Source organism: Anser cygnoides, chromosome W, assembly GCF_040182565.1.
Source record: "Anser cygnoides isolate HZ-2024a breed goose chromosome W, Taihu_goose_T2T_genome, whole genome shotgun sequence".
NCBI lineage: Eukaryota > Metazoa > Chordata > Aves > Anseriformes > Anatidae > Anser > Anser cygnoides.
Genome location: NC_089911.1, coordinates 17,219,974 through 17,238,772, shown reverse-complemented (window position 1 = coordinate 17,238,772; position 18,799 = coordinate 17,219,974). Strand labels below are relative to the sequence as shown.

General features: G+C 66.8%; 3 protein-coding genes and 1 pseudogene across 4 annotated transcripts in view; 1 reads left to right on the top strand and 3 right to left on the bottom strand.

Moving 5' to 3' along the window:
• Positions 1-2,116: 2,116 nt before the first annotated feature.
• Positions 2,117-6,777, top strand: LOC136788711 (dehydrogenase/reductase SDR family member 4-like). 2 transcript variants are annotated; one of them, XM_066987368.1, is made up of 8 exons: positions 2,117-2,273; positions 2,964-3,141; positions 3,774-3,875; positions 3,974-4,044; positions 4,143-4,194; positions 5,991-6,125; positions 6,415-6,470; positions 6,572-6,777. In XM_066987368.1, exons 1-8 carry the CDS (start codon positions 2,224-2,226, stop codon positions 6,684-6,686), a joined length of 759 nt encoding a protein of 252 aa, XP_066843469.1. In that variant the 5' UTR covers positions 2,117-2,223; the 3' UTR covers positions 6,687-6,777. The 2 variants fall into 2 exon arrangements, with proteins under 2 accessions (XP_066843469.1, XP_066843470.1); XM_066987369.1 differs by lacking the exon at positions 5,991-6,125.
• Positions 6,778-7,495: 718 nt separating this feature from the next.
• LOC125181859 (neuroguidin-like) lies at positions 7,496-12,666 on the bottom strand. Its single transcript, XM_066987176.1, is given in 12 exon segments — positions 7,496-7,555; positions 7,639-7,693; positions 7,773-7,920; positions 8,476-8,635; positions 9,605-9,704; positions 9,788-9,837; positions 9,967-10,051; positions 11,147-11,200; positions 11,202-11,279; positions 12,417-12,433; positions 12,436-12,487; positions 12,616-12,666. Coding segments are annotated over 12 exon segments (870 nt in total). The 3' UTR covers positions 7,496-7,535.
• A 1,579-nt stretch (positions 12,667-14,245) lies between these two features.
• Positions 14,246-18,799, bottom strand: part of LOC136788619 (apoptotic chromatin condensation inducer in the nucleus-like) — a 29,347-nt gene continuing 24,793 nt past the window's right edge. The window contains 5 exon segments of the mRNA XM_066987175.1: positions 14,246-14,593; positions 15,502-15,600; positions 16,333-16,748; positions 18,046-18,153; positions 18,512-18,619. Coding sequence (XP_066843276.1) covers positions 14,305-14,593; positions 15,502-15,600; positions 16,333-16,748; positions 18,046-18,153; positions 18,512-18,619 — 1,020 coding nt within the window. The 3' untranslated portion in view covers positions 14,246-14,304.
• On the bottom strand, positions 16,759-17,764 carry LOC136788788 (shematrin-like protein 2; annotated as a pseudogene).

Below are 18,799 nucleotides of genomic sequence, written 5' to 3'. Positions count from 1 at the left end.
GCGGGGGCGTGGCCTAAAAGGGCGGGAAGCGCGGGGGCGGGGCCTAAAAAGGGCGGGAAGCGCGGCCTAAAAAGGGCGGGAAGCGCTGAGGAGAAAGGGCGCGAGGCGGCTAAAAGGACCGACAAAAAGGTGAGAATCGCCTTAAAACTACCATCAAAGCGTGTGAGAAACGTTTAAAAACAGCTTTAAAATGGTGAGAGGCGTTAAAAAATACCTCTAGAAGGGTGAGGAACGTTAAGAAATGCCTATAAACGTGGCGGAAAGCGTTTAAAGTTACCATTAAAAGGGTGAGAAACGTCCGAAAGGGTGAGAAACGTCTGAAAGGGTGAGAAACGTCTGAAAGGGTGAGAAACGTCTGAAAAGAAACGTCTGAAAGGGTGAGAAACGTCTAAAAGGGTGAAAACGTCTGGTGAGAAAAGTCTAAAAAACGGTGAGAGACATTTAAAATAAGCATTGAAAAGGTGAGAGACGTTTAAATTGCCATTAAAAAACGTGATAAACGTTTAAATTGTCATTAAAAAGAATACAAAATGTCTAAATTACCATTAAAAGGGTGAGAAACGTTTAAAAATGCCTTTAAAAGCGGCAATAAATGCTTAAAATTACCATTAAATGGGTTAATAAAGGTTTAAATTACCATTAAGACGGCGAGGAAGGTTTAAAATTACCCTCAATACACTATTACCATCCCATAATGCCTCAGGAACCCCCCCAAAAAACCTCAAATATCCCCCAACACCTCGCGACCCCCCCTCATATATCCCATAATGCTTCAGAAACCCCTCCGACACCCCCCCAGTGCCTCAGGAACCGTTCCCCAAACCCCCAAATATCCCGTACTACCTCAAATTTCCCCCAAAAAAACTCACATATCCCATAATGCCTCAGAACGTTCCCCCAAAGCCCCCCCAATATCCCCCAATTCCTCAAAATTTCCCCGCTAAAACCCCGAATATCCCATAATTTCCCAGAAACCCTCCCAAAATCCCACAGTACCTCAAGAACTCCCCCTAAAGCCCCTTAAATATCCCATAATGCATCAGGATCTCCCTCAATGTCCCCAGATACCTCAAAATTCCCCCCTAAAACCCCATAAATATCCCGTAATCCCCAGAAACCCCCAATAAACCCCTCAAAAATCCCATAATCCCCCGGAAACCTCCAATAACCCCCCCCAATATCCCAAAATACCTCAAAATTTCCCCAATAACCCCCCTCAAAAATCCCACAATCCCCCAGAAACCCCAATAAACCCCTCAAAAATCCCAAAATACCTCAAAATTTCCCCAGTAACCCCCCCTCAATATCCCATTATCCTCCAGAAGCCCCCAATAAAACCCTCAAAAATCGCCAAATACCTCAAAATTTCCCCAATAAACCCCTCAAAAATCCCATAATCCCCCAGAAACCCCCAATAAACCACTCCAATATCCCATAATCCCCCATAAACCCCAATAAACCCCTCAAAAATCCCCAAATACCTCAAAATTTCCCCAATAACCCCCCTCAATATCCCATTATAATCCAGAAGCCCCCAATAAACCCCTCAAAAATCGCCAAATACCTCAAAATTTCCCCAATAAACCCCTCAAAAATCCCATAATCCCCCAGAAACCCCCAATAAACCCCTCAGAAATCCCAAAATACCTCAAAATTTCCCCAATAAACCCCTCAAAAATCCCAAAATTCCCCAGAAACCCCCAATAAACCCCTCAAAAATCCCAAAATACCTCAAAATTTCCCCAATAAACCCCTCAAAAATCCCATAATCCACCAGAAACCCCCAATAAACCCCTCAAAAATCCCAAAATACCTCAAAATTTCCCCAATAAACCCCTCAAAAATCCCATAATCCACCAGAAACCCCAATAAACCCCTCAAAAATCCCAAAATACCCCAAAATTTCCCCAATAACCCCCCCAATTCCCCATAATCCCCCAGGAACCCCCAATAAACCCCGGGGGGCGGAGCCTTCCCTTTAGCCCCGCCCCCTTTCCTTCCCCAGCGTGGGCGGGGCCTAGCAGGAGGCCACCGGAAGTGGGGGCTACCAGACCCGGAAGTGAGGCTACCAGACCCGGAAGTGAGGCTACCAGACCCGGAAGTGGCCGCCGGAAGTCCCACAGAGGACGCGTCCCCCGAGGCCTTTGCCCTCCATTTTTGCTGGCCCCGCCCCCTCGCGGTGACGTCACATCCGGCCCCGCCCCCCCCCTGCAGAGGGGCGCGATGGCGGCGCTGGCCGGGAAGGTGGCGCTGGTCACGGCCGCCACCGACGGGTGAGGGCCCGGAATCCCCCCCAGCACCCCTAATCCCCCCTAATCCCCCGTAATCCCCCGTAATCCCCTCACCCCACAGCGCCCCATAACCCCCCATAATCCCCCATAACCCCCATAATCCCCCCATAACCCCCCATAATCCCCCATAACCCCCATAATCCCCCCATAACCCCCCATAATCCCCCATAACCCCCCATAATCCCCCATAACCCCCCATAATCCCCCCATAACCCCCCATAATCCCCCATAACCCCCCATAATCCCCCATAATCCCCCCATAACCCCCATAATCCCCCATAAATCCCCACAGCGCCCCCTAATCCCCTCATACTCCCCGCGTAATCCCCCCTAACCCTCCGTAATCCCCCATAATCCCCTATAACCCCCTCACCCAATTGTGCCCTGTATCTCCCCTGGCCCCACGGACCCAAACCCCATAAGCCCCTTGCCCCATAGCCCCCCCCATAATCCCCCACAGCGCCCCATAATCCCCCATGACAGCCCCATAGTGCCCCATAGCAGCCCCATATCACCCCATAGCCCCCCCATATCACCCCATAACCCCCCATAGAGAGCCCCCAGCGCCCTGCTGCCCCCCATAGAGACCCCCCAGCACCCCATAGCCCCCCGTAGCCCCCCGTAGAGACCCCATAGCCCCCCCCAGCGCCCCGCTGCCCCCCCCCCCCCCAGGATCGGGCTGGCGGTGGCGGAGGCGCTGGGGGCGGCGGGGGCGCGCGTGGTGCTGAGCTCGCGGCGCCAGCCCCGCGTGGAGGCGGCTGTGGGGCGGCTGCGGGGCCGCGGGCTCGAGGCCACCGGGGTCGTGTGCCACGTGGGGCGGCCCCAGGACCGGCAGCGCCTGGTGCAGGCGGTGAGCCGGGGGCTACGGGGGGGGGGGGTGTGGGGCCGGGGGGTGGTTGTGGGGTCGGAGGGGTGGTTATGGGGTCAGGGGGAGGTTATGGGGTCGGGGGGAGGTTGTGGGGCTGGGGGGAGGTTGTGGGGTCAGGGGGGAGGTTATGGGGTCGGGGGGAGGTTATGGGGTCGGGGGGAGGTTATGGGGTCGGGGGGAGGTTATGGGGTCAGGGGGGAGGTTATGGGGTCAGGGGGGAGGTTATGGGGTCAGGGGGGAGGTTATGGGGTCAGGGGGGAGGTTATGGGGTCGGGGGGGAGGTTATGGGGTCGGGGGGAGGTTATGGGGCTGGGGGGGAGGTTATGGGGTCAGGGGGTGGTTGTGGGGCTGGGGGGGGTGTTGTGGGGCCAGGGGGGAGGTTATGGGGCCAGGGGGGAGGTTATGGGGTCAGGGGGTGGTTGTGGGTCCAGGGGCAGGTTATGGGGCCAGAGGGGTGCTATGGGGTTGGGGGGTGGTCCCGTGGATCTGTGGGGCGCTGTGGGGCTTTTTGGGGATCCCTTGGATCTGTGGGGCCCTACGGGGGTTCTACGGCCCTGTGGGTCGCCGGGGGGGCCCCACGGACTTATGGGGCGCCCCACGGCCCTATGGGGCAGGCCCTGGACACGTACGGCGCCATCGACATCCTGGTGTCCAACGCCGCCGTCAACCCCGTCATGGGCAGCGCCCTGGAGGCCGAGGAGGAGGCCTGGGAGAAGGTGCGGCCCCGCCCCCTCCCTTTTAAGCCCCGCCCCCTGCCCGACCACGCCCTCCCAAGCCCCGCCCCCCTTTGTCTGACCACGCCCCCCCCCCAAAGATCTTCCAGGTGAACGTGACGGCGGCGGCCATGCTGGTGAAGCTGGTGGTGCCCCACATGGAGCGCCGGGGGTGAGCCGGGAGGGGGCGGGGCTTGTGGGGGAAAGGGGGCGGGGCCTGGCGGTGACCACGCCCCCGCCGGTGACGCCCCGCCCCCTTTTGTCGCGCAGGGGCGGGGCCATCGTGCTGGTGTCCTCGCTGGCCGGGTACATGCCCTTCCCGGTGAGCCGGGGCGAGGGGGCGGGGCTTGGGGAGGGGGCGGGGCTTGGGGAAAGGGGGCGGGGCTTGGGGAGGGGCGGGGCTTGTGGGGAGGGGCTTGGGGGGAGGGGGCGGGGCTTGGGGAGAGGGGGCGGGGCTTGTGGGGTTGTGGGAGGGGCTTGATGGGGAGGGGGCGGGGCTTGATGGGGAGGGGGCGGGGCTTGGGGGGAGGGGGCGGGGCTTGGGGGGAGGGGGCGGGGCTTGGGGGAGGGGGCGGGGCTTGGGGGAGGGGGCGGGGCTTGGGGGGAGGGGCGGGGCTTGGGGAGAGGGGGCGGGGCTTGATGGGGAGGGGGCGGGGCTTGATGGGGAGGGGGCGGGGCTTGATGGGGAGGGGGCGGGGCTTGGGGGAGGGGGCGGGGCTTGGGGAGAGGGGGCGGGGCTTGATGGGGAGGGGGCGGGGCTTGATGGGGAGGGGGCGGGGCTTGATGGGGAGGGGGCGGGGCTTGAGGGAGAGGGCGGGGCATGGGGAGAGGGGGCGGGGCTTGTGGGGTTGTGGGAGGGGCTTGTTGTCGAGGGGCGGGGCTTAGTGGGGAGGGGGCGGGGCTTGATGGAGGGGGGCGGGCTTAGGGGAGGGGCGGGGCTTGGGAGAGGGGGGCGGGGCTTGAGGGGGAGGGGGCGGGGCTTGGGGTGGGATTGTGGGGTGGGGGAGGGGTTGTGGGAGGGGCTTGATGGGAAAGGGGCGGGGCTTCATGGAAGGGGGCGTGCTTTATGGGAGGGGGCGGGGCTTGTGGGGTTGTGGGCGGGGCTTGAGGGGGAGGGGCTTGGGAGGTGGGGGCGGGGCTTGGGGGAGGGGCGGGGCTTGGGGGGAGGGGCGGGGCTTCGGGAAAGGGGGCGGGGCTTGGGGGGAGGGGCGGGGCTTCGGAGAGGGTGCGGGGCTCAGGGTGGGGGCGGGGCTTGGGGAGTGGGCGGGGCTTGGGAGAGGGGGCGGTGTTTGGGGAGGGGGCGGGGCTTGTGGGGTTATGGGAGGGGCTTGATGGGGAGGGGCAGGCTTGATGTCGAGGGGCGGGGCTTGGTGGGGAGGGGGCGGGGCTTGGGAATGGGGCCTGTGGGTGGGGGAGGGGTGGTGGGAGGGGCTTGATGGGGAGGGGGCGGGGCTTGGAGATGGGGGCGGGGCTTGAGGGTGGGGTTGTGGGAGGGGTTTGATGTGGAGGGGGCGGGGCTTGTGAGTTGGGGGCGGGGCTTGGTGGGGAGGGGCTTAATGGGAGGGGGCGGGGCTTGTGGGAGGGGCTTGATGTCGAGGGGCGGGGCTTGACGGGGAGGGGGCGGGGCTTGGGAGTGGGGCTTGTGGGGTGGGGGAGGGGTTGTGGGAGGGGCTTGATGGGAAAGGGGCGTGGCTTGTTGGGAGGGGGCGGGGCTTGGGAGGTGGGGGCGGGGCTTGATGGGAAATGGGCGGGGCTTGAGGGTGGGGTTGTGGGAGGGGTTTGATGTGGAGGGGGCGGAGCTTCAGAGTTGGGGGCGGGGCTTGGGGGAGGGGGCGGGGCTTGGGGGCTTGTGGGAGGGGCTTGATGGGGAGGTGCTTGATGGGAGGGGGCGGGGCTTGACGGGGAGGGGGCGGGGCTTGGGGGCGTGGCTGGGTAGTGGGAGGGGCTTGACGGGAAAGGGGCGGGTCTCGGGGGTGGGGTTTTGGGGTGGGGGCGGGGGTTGTGGCGTGGGGGCGGGGCTGTGGGTGTAGGGGCGGGGCCTGGTGGGGGCGGGGCTTGGTGTGGGGGCGTGGCCGGGCCCCGCCGGTGACGTCACGGCCTATGATGGGGTGCCGGCAGGCGCTGGGCCCCTACAGCGTGAGCAAGGCGGCGCTGCTGGGGCTGGTGAAGGCGCTGGCCCCGGAGCTGCGCCCCCGCCGCGTCCGCATCAACGCCGTCGCCCCCGGCCTCGTCCGCACCCGCTTCAGCGCCGCCGTGAGGGGGCGGGGCCTCGGGGAGGGGGCGGGGCTTCGGGGAGGGGGCGGGGCTTCGGGGAGGGGGCGGGGCTTCGGGGAGGGGGCGGGGCTTCGGGGAGGGGGCGGGGCCTCGGGGAGGGGGCGGGGCCTCGAGGGGTGTGGGCGGAGGGGGCGGGGCATAAGTCACGTGAGGGTTCTGGGTGGGGCTAAGGAAGGGGGCGTGGCCTCGGGGTGGGGGCGTGGCTAATGGGGTGGGCGGGGCTTATCGGTGGGCGTGGCCATGACGTCACCCCCTTTCCGCCTTGCAGCTGTGGGAGGACGAGGCCAGGCGCCAGCAGGTGATGGCCGCCATGGGCATCGACAGGTGGGCGGGGCTACGGGTCACGGGGGGCGGGGCCAAACCCCAAAGGGGGCGTGGTTAACGCGAGCCACGCCCACTTTACCCCTCCCCCCCCCCCCCCCCAGGCTGGGGACGCCATCGGACGTGGCCTCGGTGGTGACGTTCCTCTGCTCGCCCGCCGCCGACTACGTGGTTGGGGAGACCGTGGTGGTGGCCGGGGGCGCCCCCTCCCGCCTTTAGGGGAGATTTGGGGACGTTTCGGGCGGTTTTGGGGCCATTCCGGGCGGATTTGGGGGCGTTTCGGGGCCAATAAACCCCCCTCTGACTGGTGCCGTGGAGCCGAGACAAGATGGCGGCCGTGGGGGGCCGCCATTTTGTGGGGGGGAGGAAGGTCTCGGGGCAAGATGGCGGCACCCGCAGGGGGCGGCCATCTTGGGGCCTGCCCATTGGTGTCAACGGGGGTGGGCGGCCATCTCGGGCCGCCATCTTGTGCCCCGTGGGGGCAGCCATGTCGGGGGCAGGCAGCCATCTTGGGGCGGTCACCATAGCAACGGTGAGGGGTGGGCGGCCATGTTATATGCTGGCAGCCATCTTGAGACTGTTACCACGGTAACCCCAGGGGCCTGGCAGCCATCTTGGGACCTGGCAGCCATCTTGGTGGCGTTGCTATAGCAACAGTGAGGGCCAGGCAGCCATGTTGGAAGCTGGCAGCCCTCGTGGCGCCATCACCATGGCAACGCTGAAAGCCTGGCAGCCATCTTAGAGCCTGGCAGCCATCTTGAGACCATCGCCATGGCAACCCTGAGGCTCAGGCAGCCATCCTGGCGCCATTGCCATGGCAACATGGAGGGCTGGGAAGCCATCTTGGAGCCTGGCAGCCATCTTGGAGCCTGGCAGCCATCTTGGAGCCTGGCAGCCATCTTGGAGCCTGGCAGCCATCTTAGAGCCTGGCAGCCAACCCCTTGGTGCCATCCCCGTGGCAACGCTGAGGCTCAGGCGGCCATCTTGGAGCCTGGCATCCCCAGTTCCCCCAATTACCACTAACGAGCCTCCTCCCAACGAGCCCCTTTATTCCCGGGGGGGGCGGGCTCAGCGTCGCCGCCGGAAACCTGCAGGGAGGAGGACAGACGAGATGAGGAAGCGGCGGCGCGAGCGGCACCCGCAAGGGCTGCTGGGACGTTGGAGGACTCACCGCGCCGCCTGCCCGCCCTCCTCTTGGCCGCCACCTTCCTCCTCTTGGGCGCCACCTGGAGGGGAGGGGAGGTGAGAAAGGGGCACCCATGGGTGCTGGGGGGTGCGGGGGAGGGGGTTTGGGGGGGCTCCCACCTGCTCGGGGGCTCCCAGGAGGGCGGCGGCGGCCCCGAAGTGGGTGATGGAGGCCAGGGGGGGCGCCGCCAGGGCCCGGCGGCGCCGCTGCGCCCGCTGCCGCCGCGTCTCGCCCAGGCGCACCAGCAGCGACTCCTCCAGCCGCGTTCTAAAATGGCCGCCGGGGGGCGGGGCTTAGAGCGGGGGGGCGTGGTCTGCGGGAGGGGGCGGGGCCTGCGAGGGGGCGGGGCCTGCGAGGGGGCGGGGCTTCGGTGGGGGCGGGGCTTCGGTGGGGGCGGGGCCCCTGCTGGGACATGGGGTGGCTTGGAGGAAAGGGGGCGTGGCTTAAAGGGGGCGTGGCTTAAAGGGGGCGTGGTCGGGGTGGGCGTGGCCTAAAGGGGTGTGGTCATAATGGAAGGGTGTGGCTCTATGGTGGGCGTGGCCTAATGGGTGCGGTCAGGTGGGCGTGGCTTAAAGGGAGGGGCGTGGCTTTAAGTGGGCGTGGCCTAAAGGGAGGGGGCGTGGCCTAGGGGCACGCCCAGCCTCAACTTACCCCCTCCCCCCCCCGGCAAGGAAATGGGTCCGGCGGTGCCAAATATGGAGCTGGGGGCGGGGCTACGGGGTAAGGGGCGGGGCCACGGGGCTGGGGGCGGGGCCACGGGGCTGGGGGCGGGGCCACGGGGCTGGGGGCGGGGCCACGGGGCTGGGGGCGGGGCCTACTCACCGCTGCTCCTCCTCCCGCGAGGGGCGGTCCCCGTAGGCCCCGCCCAGCTCCTCGGGGGCGTCGCCCAGCTCGTCCCGCAGCTCCCGCACCAGGGCGCTGCCCAGGGCCCGGCGCCGCGCCGCCGCCGCCGCCCGCTGCTCCCGCTCCGGGCCCGCCTCGTCTGGGATTAGGGCGGGATGACGGGAGGTTAGGGGGGGGATTACGGGGGGGTTGGGGGGAAAAATGGGGGAATTATATGGCGGGATTATGGGGGATTAAAGAGGGATTAGGCGGGATTATGGGGGATTAAAGAGGGATTAGGCAGGATTATGGGAGGATTAGGAGGGAAAGTGAGGGAAACGGGAATTACGGAGAGATTAGGGAGATTTAGGGGGAAAACGAACGGATTATCGAGGGATTATAGGGAATTTGGAAAAAATTAAGGAGATTAAGACAGGATTAAGAGGGATTAAGGAGATCAGGGGACATCATGTTGGATTACGGGAGGATTACGGTTGATTGTAAGGGAGTAGGGGGAGAAATGGCGGGATTATGTAGGATATGGGGGGGAAAGATTGGGAGGTTTTATAAGGGATTAGGGGGATTATGGAGGGATTAGGGGAAAATGAGGGAATTATAGAGGAATTATGGGGGATTAGGGGGTGTTAGGAGGATTTAGGAGGGATCGTGGGGGATTACGGGGTATTTAGCAGGAAAATGAGAACATTATAGGGGATTATGGAGGATTATAGAGCATTAGGGAGAGTTAGGGTATAAAATGGGGGATTTTGGAGAGATTTGGGGGTATTTAATGGGAAAACAATTACAGAAGGATTATAGGGGATTTTGGAAGAATTACGGAGGCATTGGGGGGGATTTAGGGAAAATATGCAGGGAATATGGGGATTTAGGAGGGATTGGGGGAAATTATAGGGATTTATGGGGGATTATGGGGGAAATTGTGGGATTATGGAGGTTTACAGCAAGAATGGGGGGAAACAGTGGCGTTATGAGGGGATTTTGGTGCATTTAAGGGGAAAATAGGGAGATTAAGGAGGAATTGGAAAAAATTAAGGGGGATTGGGGGGAAAATGAAGGATTATTGAGGGATTATGGGGGATTAAGGAGGATTATGGGGGATTAGCCTTACCGTACTGCACGGGCACGAGGCGCGGGGGCACGTAGCGCCGCCCCCCGCCCAGCCCCGGGGCCTTCGTCGCGTGCGGCCCCTCCTCCTCCTCCTCTTCCTCCTGCGGGAACCCCAAAAACCGCCAAAATCCCCCCAAGAATTGACCAAATCCCCCCGAAATCCCCCCAAAACGCCCCCGCTCACCCCCGCCATGTTGCCGGGCTCGGGGCGGAAGCGCAGCGGGTCGCTGTCTCCTGGGGGCGATGGACAGCTGTCAATCAATCAGGCGCCGCCGGGATTGTTCGGGGCGAGTTTAGGGGTCAGGTGTGGGGGGGGGGGGGGGGGGGGGATTTTTGGGGTGAATCGGGGGATTTTGGGCCCACCCGGCGCCCCGGCGGCGGCCGCCCGCAGGAGCTTGTCCAGGTGGTAGCGGAGGCGCAGCTCCATGGGGCGCGACTTCTCCAGCACCTGCGGGGCACGAAAACGCCCGGATTTACCCCAAAATGTGGCCCGGGGGGGGGGGCCGCTTCCTCGGGGCCACGCCCCCTTTGCCCGAAGCCACGCCCCTCCACTAGGCCACGCCCTCCGCTAGGCCACGCCCCTTACCCGAGGCCACGCCCCCTCCTCCCCTCAAGGAGCAGCGGGGCCATGGGGTCCTTCCTTATATGGCAATGAGGCCACGCCCCTTGGGTGAAGCCACGCCCACCCCAGGCCACGCCCCCTCACTTAGGCCACGCCCCTCGCTCAGACCACGCCCCCTCCGTTAAGCCACGCCCCTTTTAACCCTTTAAGAACCGGATAACCCCCCACCCCCCGCCCCCCACCCGTGGTATATCGGCCAATCCCAACCTCCCCTTCAGGCCCCGCCCCCCACAGGCCACGCCCCCTCGCCAGGCCACGCCCCTCACCCAGACCACGCCCCCCAACCTCAAGCCACGCCCCTTTTAACCCTTTAAGAACCAGATAACCCCTCACCCCCCGCCCCCACACCGTGGTATATCAGCCAATCCCAACCTCCCCCTTCAGGCCACGCCCCCACAAGCCACGCCCCCCTCGCCAGGCCACGCCCCTCACCCAGACCACGCCCCCTCCATTAAGCCACGCCCCTTTTAACCCCTTAAGAGCCAGATAATCCCCCACCCCCCGCCCCCCACCCGTGGTATATCAGCCAATCCCAGCCTCCCCCTTCAGCCACGCCCCCACAAGCCACGCCCCCTCGCCCAGACCACGCCCCTCGCCCAGACCACGCCCCCTCCATTAAGCCACGCCCCTTTTAACCCTTTAAGAACCGGATAACCCCTCATTCCCACCCGTGGTATATCAGCCAATCCCAACCTCCCCCTTCAGGCCACGCCCCCACAAGCCACGCCCCCTCGCCAGGCCACGCCCCTCACCCAGACCACGCCCCCTCCATTAAGCCACGCCCCTTTTAACCCTTTAAGAGCCGGATAACCCCTCACCCCTCGCCCCCACCCGGGGTATATCAGCCAATCCCAACCTCCCCCTTCAGGCCCCGCCCCCTCCCACAAGCCCCGCCCCCTCCCGCAGGCCCCGCCCCCTCACCAGGCGGGTCTCCAGCAGGCGGGGCAGGGCCGGCAGCGCCCCAGGGCCCCCGGCACTTGGCGGCCAGCAGCAGCCCCAGGTCGCTCAGGTACTGCAGCAGCGCCTGCGCCCGCACCCCCAGCAGGGACAGCCCCTGGGGGGGTCAGGCACCCTGGAACGCCCCAAAGCGCCCCAAATCCCCCCAACGCGCCCCAAATCCCGCCCGAAACGCCCCAAATCCCGCCCGAAACGCCCCAAATCCCGCCCGAAACGCCCCAAATCCCGCCTGAAATGCCCCAAATCCCCCCAAAACCACTCCAAAATATCCCCAAACAGCCCCAGTCCCCCGGACCCCCAATTCCCCCCAGGACCCCCCAGCTACCCCCCAGGCCCCCCATAACCCCCCAATTCCCCCAATAACCCCCCAGGACCCCAATTCCCTCCCAGACCCCTTTATTTCCCCCACAGCCCCCCAGTATCCCCCTCCAGAACCCCCAATTCCCTCTTTAACCCCCCCAGGACCCCCATAACCTCCCACAGAACCCCAAACCCCCCATATCCCCCCAGGACCCCCATAACCCCCCAATATCCCCCCAGGACCCCCGTAACCCCCTCACATCCCCCCCAGGACCCCCAAAACCACCCCAAATCCCCCCATACACCCCAAATATCCCCCCAGGACCCCCATAACTCCCCCAGTGCCCCCCTCAGGACCCCCACAGCCCCCTAAATCCCCCCAGGACCCCCAACCCCCCCAATCTCCCCCCATAACCCCCCCAGCACCCCCAAATCCCCCCAATTCCCCCCAGACCCCTTTATTTCCCCCCAGGCCCCTTTAATCCCCCTCAGGACCCCCATTCCCCCCATAACCCCCCAGTATCCCCTCCAGGACCCCAAATCCCCCCAGGACCCCCAAAGCGCCCCCAATCTCCCCCAAAAAAACCCCAATTCCCCCCAGGACCCCCAATTCCCCCCAAAAGCCTCCTATTTCCCCCGTAACCCCCAAATCGCTCCCGGACCCACTTAATCCCCCCAGGACCCCCATAACCCCCTTATATCCCCCCAGGACCCCCAAATCCCCCCCAAATCCCCCTCAAGACCCCCAAAACCCCCAAATTCCCCCAATTCCCCCCCCCCAAAAGCCTCCTATTTCCCCCATAACCCCCCAAATCGCTCCCGGACCCACTTAATCCCCCCCAGGACCCCCATAACCCCCTTATATCCCCCCAGGTTCCTAAATCCCCCCAAATCCCCCTCAAGACCCCCAAAACCCCCAAAATCCCCCCGGTACCTTCTCCGTGCGCAGCCCCCGCCCCGCACCCTCCTCAGCAGCCCCCGGCCGTGCTCCGTCACCGCCGCCACCTGCGGGGGAGAGGGGGGGTAAAAACACCCATTTTGGGGCCGTCTCGGGCCTTTTTGGGGTCCCGGGAAGGATCCCGCGGGGATTTTGGGGCATTTCGGGGGGATTTGGGGCGGTTTCGGGGCCCCACCTGCTCCCTCAGCGCCCCCAGCAGCGCCACGGCCTCCGCCACCTCCGCCATCTTGCGGCCGGCCGCTGAGGGGAAGGGCGGCGGCCAATCGGAGCGCGCGGCCGCCGCGGCTCGGCCAATGGGAGGGCGAGGCGGGCGGAGAGGGTCCCGCCCACTTCTCCTCGTGGGGGAAGGCGGGGAGGAATGAGGCGGGGCGGCCAACGGGAGGGCAGAGCGAGGTGATTGACGCGCGGGTCGACCAATGGGAGGGCGGGGCGGGCCGACAGGGTCCCGCCCACTTTCCCTCGTGGGAGGGCGGGGAGCAATGAGGCGCGGCGGCCAATGGGAAGCCACGGGGAGGTGATTGACGCGCGCGTCGGCCAATGGGGGGCGGAGGCGGGAAATGCCTCACAGGGGAAGGGGCTGAGGGTCCTGAGGGGGCTCAGTGACCCCAAACCCCCCCCCCCGGGGACCCCAAAACCCCCCCCAGGACCCTATAGGGCCCCCCAAAACCCCCCAACCCCCCATAACGCCCCCATAACCCCCCCGGACCCTATAAGGCCCCCCAAAACCCCACAACCCCCCCATAACCCCCAAGACCCCCCAACCCGCTTTTAAGACCCCATAACCCCCCCCAGGACCCTATAGGCCCCCCAAACCCCCCAACCCCCCATGACCCCCCAAGACCCCAAGACCCCCCCACGACGCCCCCATAAGCCCCCCCAGGACCCTATAAGGCCCCCCAAACCCCCCAACCCCCATAACCCCCCCCCAGGACCCTATAGGGGCCCCCCCCAAAACCCCATAAGCCCCCCATAACCCCCCCAAGATCCCCATAACCCCCCTAGGACCCCATAACCCCCCCATAACGCCCCCATAACCCCCCCCCCAGGACCCTATAGGGCCCCCCAAACCCCCCAACCCCCCCATAATGCCCCCATAACTCCCCCCGGGCCCTATAAGACCCCCAAAACCCCATAACCCCCCCAAGACCCCCCCATAACGCCCCCATAACCCCCCTGGACCCTATAAGGGGCCCCCAAACCCCACAACCCCCCCAGGACCCCCCGCTAGGACCCCATAACCCCCCCAGGACCCTATAGGCCCCCCAAACCCCCAACCCTCCCCCCGACCCTATAGGGCCCCCCCAAACCCCATAACCCCTCCTAGGACCCTACAGGGCCCCCCAAAACCCCATAACCCCCCAAGACCCCCCCAACCCCCCAGGACCCTACGGGGCCCCCCCAAACCCCCCAACCCCTCCATAACCCCCCCCAAGACCCCATAACCCCCCTAGGACCCCATAACCCCCCCATAACGCCCCCATAATCCCCCCATAACCCCCCAGGACCCTATAAGGGCCCCCCAAACCCCATAACCCCCCAGGACCCCCCAAGACCCCATAACCCCCCCCCCCCCGGACCCTATAGGGCCCCCCAAACCCCCCAACCCCCCCATAATGCCCCCATAACCCCCCCAGGACCCTACAGGGCCCCCCAAACCCCCCAACCCCCAGGACCCCCCGAGACCCCCCAACCCCCCCCCCCCCCCCCCAAAAACACACCGCACCCCCTCCGTGCTCCGCTCTCCGCGTTTTTATTCCCGACCGCGGGGGCGGGGCCGCGACGCGCGACCCGGGGGGGGAGGGGGCGGGCGGGCGGGGCACCGTCGGGGCCGTTTTGGGGTAAAAAAGCCGGGATTCGGGGGCTTTCAGCGGCGCCCCCGGTCCCGCAGCGGGGTGCTGCGGCTGCGGCTGCGGCGCTTGGGGGGGGGGGTCGCGGCGGGACGGGGGAGGGGGGGGCGGGGCGGAGGAGGAGCCTTGGGAGGGGCGGGCGAGGGGCGGGGGCGGGGAGGGGGGCGGGGGGCGGTCCCTGGAGCCGGCCCCGCCCCTTTTGGGGCCGGCCCCGCCCCGCAGGCGCTGCTCCTCCTCCTCCTGCTCCTTGCGCCGCCGCTCGCGCTCCCGGGCGCGCGCCGCTCGCTCCGCCTGCTTCTGGATGAACTGCGGGGGGCGTGGCCGGAAGTTAGACACGCCCCCCGGCCGGCCACGCCCACTTCCGGCCACGCCCACCCGACTCAGGCCACGCCTACCCGCTTTAGGCCACGCCCACCCGCCTCAAACCCCGCCCACCCCCCTTATATGGAGGCTTGGGGGGGGGCTGCGGGCACAAAGAGGCCCCGCCCACCTCGTGGCCACGCCCACCGCGAGCAACGCCCACCCCTGGCCCCGCCCACCCCAAGCCCTGCCCACCAGCCCCAAGCCCCGCCCACCAGCGCCCAGCCCCAAGCCACGCCCACCAGCCCCAAGCCACGCCCACCAGCCCAAGCACCAGCCCCAAGCCCGCCCACCAGCCCCAAGCCCCGCCCACCAGCCCCAAGCCCCGCCCACCACCCCCAAGCCCCGCCCATCACCCACAAGCCCCGCCCACCAACCCCAAGCCCCGCCCACCAGCCCCAAGCCCCGCCCACCAGCCCCAAGTCCCGCCCACCCCCCTAAAACCCCGCCCCCTCCCATACACGGGGCCGGGGGTGAAAACGAGGCCACGCCCCCTCCGTAGCCACGCCCCCGATAGGCCCCGCCCCCGACTGGCCCCGCCCACCGCCCTTAAGCCCCGCCCACGTGCTCTAAGCCCCGCCCACCCCCTTATATAGGAGCGCAATGGGGAAGCCCCGCCCCCGACTAGCCCCGCCCCCGCCGTGACCACGCCCCTTTACGCTAACCACGCCCCCACAAGCCACGCCCCCTTCCCCTTAAAGGCGCGGCGCGCCTCCGCCTCCCCCAATCACCGTTCCCCCAAACCCCGCCCGCCCCGAGGCCCCGCCCACCGCCTGACCACGCCCACCGCTTGGCCCCGCCCCCTCGAGGCCACGCCCACCCCGAGGCCCCGCCCACCCCGAGGCCCCGCCCACCTGGCTGTCGGTGAGCGGCAGCCAATAGATGCACGGCGCCGCCTTGGTCTTGCGGAAGAGGTCGTCCAGGAGCTTGGCGGGGGCTCCTCGGGGGCTTCTCTGGGGAGGGGGCGGGGCCACGTCGGGACACGCCCCCTCCATCCTCGATAGCCCCGCCCCCAACCCCTAAGCCCCGCCCCTTCCCCTTTAGCCCCGCCCCTTCCCATTTAGCCCCGCCCCTCCCCTTTAGCCCCGCCCCTTACCCCTAAGCCCCCGCCCCTAACCACTAAGTCCCGCCCCCTTCCCTTTAGCCCCGCCCCTTCCCTTTACGCTGCGCCCCTGCCTGTCCAACCAAGCGATTAAGCCCCGCCCACCTCCCCTTAGGCCCCGCCCACCTCCCCCTAAGCCCCGCCCCTTCACCCTTAGCCCCGCCCCTACCCCTTTAGCCCCGCCCCTAACCCCTAAGCCCCGCCCCAACCCCTAAGCTCCGCCCCTGCCCATCCAACCAAGCGATTAAGCCCCGCCCACCTCCCCCTAAGCCCCGCCCCTTCACCCTTAGCCCCGCCCCTCCCCCTTTAGCCCCGCCCCTCCCTTTTACCCCCACCCCTTTCCCCCCTCCCCCTCCCTTACCCCCTCCCCCCCCATAACCCCCCCTTAGGCCCCGCCCCCAAGCCCCGCCCCTTAAGCCCCGCCCCTTCCGGTCCCCGCCCCCTTAAGCCCCGCCCCCTCCAAGCCCCGCCCCCTCAGGTGCAGCCCCTTAAGCCCCGCCCCTTCCGGTCCCTGCCCCCTTAGGCCCCGCCCCTTCCGGCCCCGCCCCTTCCGGCCCCGCCCCCTCAGGCCCCGCCCCCTCACCTCTCTTGTCCGCCCGCGCCTCCCGGGGCCGGGCCCTGTCCCTGTCGCCGGGCCGGGGGCGGGGCCTGGCGGAAGGGGCGGAGCCTCCGGCGGCGGGGTGGGCGTGGCCGCCCCCGGGGTGGGCGTGGCCCGCGGGGGCGGGGCTCGGGGAGCGGGGGCGGCGGCGGCGGCGGCGGGGCGCCCCTTGTCGCGGTCCCACTCCCGCTCCCCCCGCGCCCGCTCCCGCCGGGCCTGCGCCCGCTCGCGCTCCGCCCGCAGCCCCGCCCCCCCGCCGGCCCCGCCCCGGCCCCGCCCCGCCCGGGCCCCGCCCCCTGCTGGGCGGGGCCGTGGGGGTGCGAGGGGCGGAGCTTCCGCAGGCCACGCCCCCCGGGCCCGCCCACGTGCTGCCCTCGGGGGAGGCCCCGGTGGAAGTCCAGCTGCGGGGGGAGGTGGGAAAAGGGGGCGGGGTCAGCGCGGGCTCCGCCCACTCGCCGAGGCCACGCCCCCTACGGTTGGCCACGCCCCCCCGGGGTGGCTCCGCCTCCACGGGGACCCACGGGGACCCCATAGGGACCCATAGGGACCCCATAGAGACCCCATAGAGCCCCATAGCGCCCCATAGCGCCCCATAGCGCCCCATAGCGCCCCATAGGGACCCATAGGGCCCCATAGAGACCCCACAGCGCCCCCCAGCGCCCCATAGGGACCCCATAGCGCCCCATAGAGACCCCATAGAGCCCCATAGCGCCCCATAGGGACCCATAGTGCCCCATAGGGACCCCATAGTGCCCCATAGAGACCCCATAGAGCCCCATAGTGCCCCATAGAGACCCCATAGAGCCCCATAGCGCCCCATAGAGACCCCATAGAGCCCCATAGTGCCCCATAGCCCCCCACACCACCCGTAACCCCCCATAGCCACCCCACAGCCACCCCACAGTGCCCCATAGAGGCCCCATAGCACCCCATAGAGACCCCATAGTGCCCCATAACCCCCCCACACCACCCCATATTGCCCCATAGCTGCCCCATAGCACCCCATAGAGACCCCATAGTGCCCCGTAGAGACCCCATAGCACCCCATAACCCCCACACCGCCCCATAACCACCCTGTATCACCCCACAGCCACCCCACAGTGCCCCATAGAGACCCCACAGTGCCCCAAATCACCCCATAACCCCCCGTATCACCCCATAACTCCCCCGTGTCACCCCATAGCCACCCCATAGCCACTCCATAGCACCCCATATAGGCCCCATAGCACCCCATAGAGACCCCATAGTGCCCCATAACCCCCACACCACCCCATATTGCCCCATAGCTGCCCCATAGCACCCCATAGAGACCCCATAGCACCCCATAGAGACCCCATAGCACCCCATAGCCCCCCCACACCGCCCCATAACCCCCGTATCACCCCATAGCCACCCCATAGCCACCCCACGCACCCCATATCCCCCCATACCCCCCATACCCCCCAAATCCCCCCACACCCCCCCATACCCCCACACCCACCCCATAACCTCCACCCACCCCACACCCCCCCCCCCCCCCCCATACCCACCCCATACCCCCCCACACCCCCCCATACCCCCCAAATCCCCCCACACCCCCCCACACCCCCCAAATCCCCCCCACCCCCCCACACCCCCCCATAACCCCCCCCACCCCCCCCCATAACCCCCCCCACACCCACCCCATAACCCCCCCGCACCCCACAGCCCCCCCCGCACCTCGTCCTGCTCGGCGAAGTCGGCCGCCAGCACCTTGGGGTTGGACTGGGGCCACTTGACCCCGTGCAGGGCGTTGCGCGTGGCCAGCGCCTCCTCCACCGACGAGTACTGGGGGGGGGCGTCACACCACTGCGCCCCACAGCGCCCCAGGGATACCCCACAGCCACCCCACAGCGCCCCATAGCTGCCCTATAGCGCCCCATAGCGCTCCCCAGCACCCCATAACCACCCCATAGCACCCCATAACTGCCCCCCAGAGCCCCATAACTGACCATAGTGCCCCATAACTGCCCCATAGCCACCCCTCATCACCCCCCAACACCCCATAACCGCCCCATATCACCCCATAACCGCCCCCCAGCGCCCCATAACCCCCCCATATCACCCCACAACCCCCCCATATCACCCCATAACCGCCCCCAGCGCCCCACATCACCCCGTATCGCCCCCCCGCGGCGCCCCGCACCGTGACGTAGCAGTGGGACTTGATCTTGTCGATCCAGAAGCCGTCCTCCCGCAGCGTCCCCGTGCGCCCCAGCAGCTCCTTCAGCTGCCCCAGCGTGAACGGCCGCACCTGCGGGGGGGAGAACCCCTTTTTTGGCGGTTTTTCCCCAAAAAACCCGGGTTTGGGGGCGTTTCCAGGCCCCCCGAACCCCTTTACGGCGGTTTTAAGACCCCAAATCCCCATTTTAGGGTCTCAAGACCCCCCAAATCCCCCCAACCCCCCCATTTTAGGGGCCTCAAAACCCCCAAA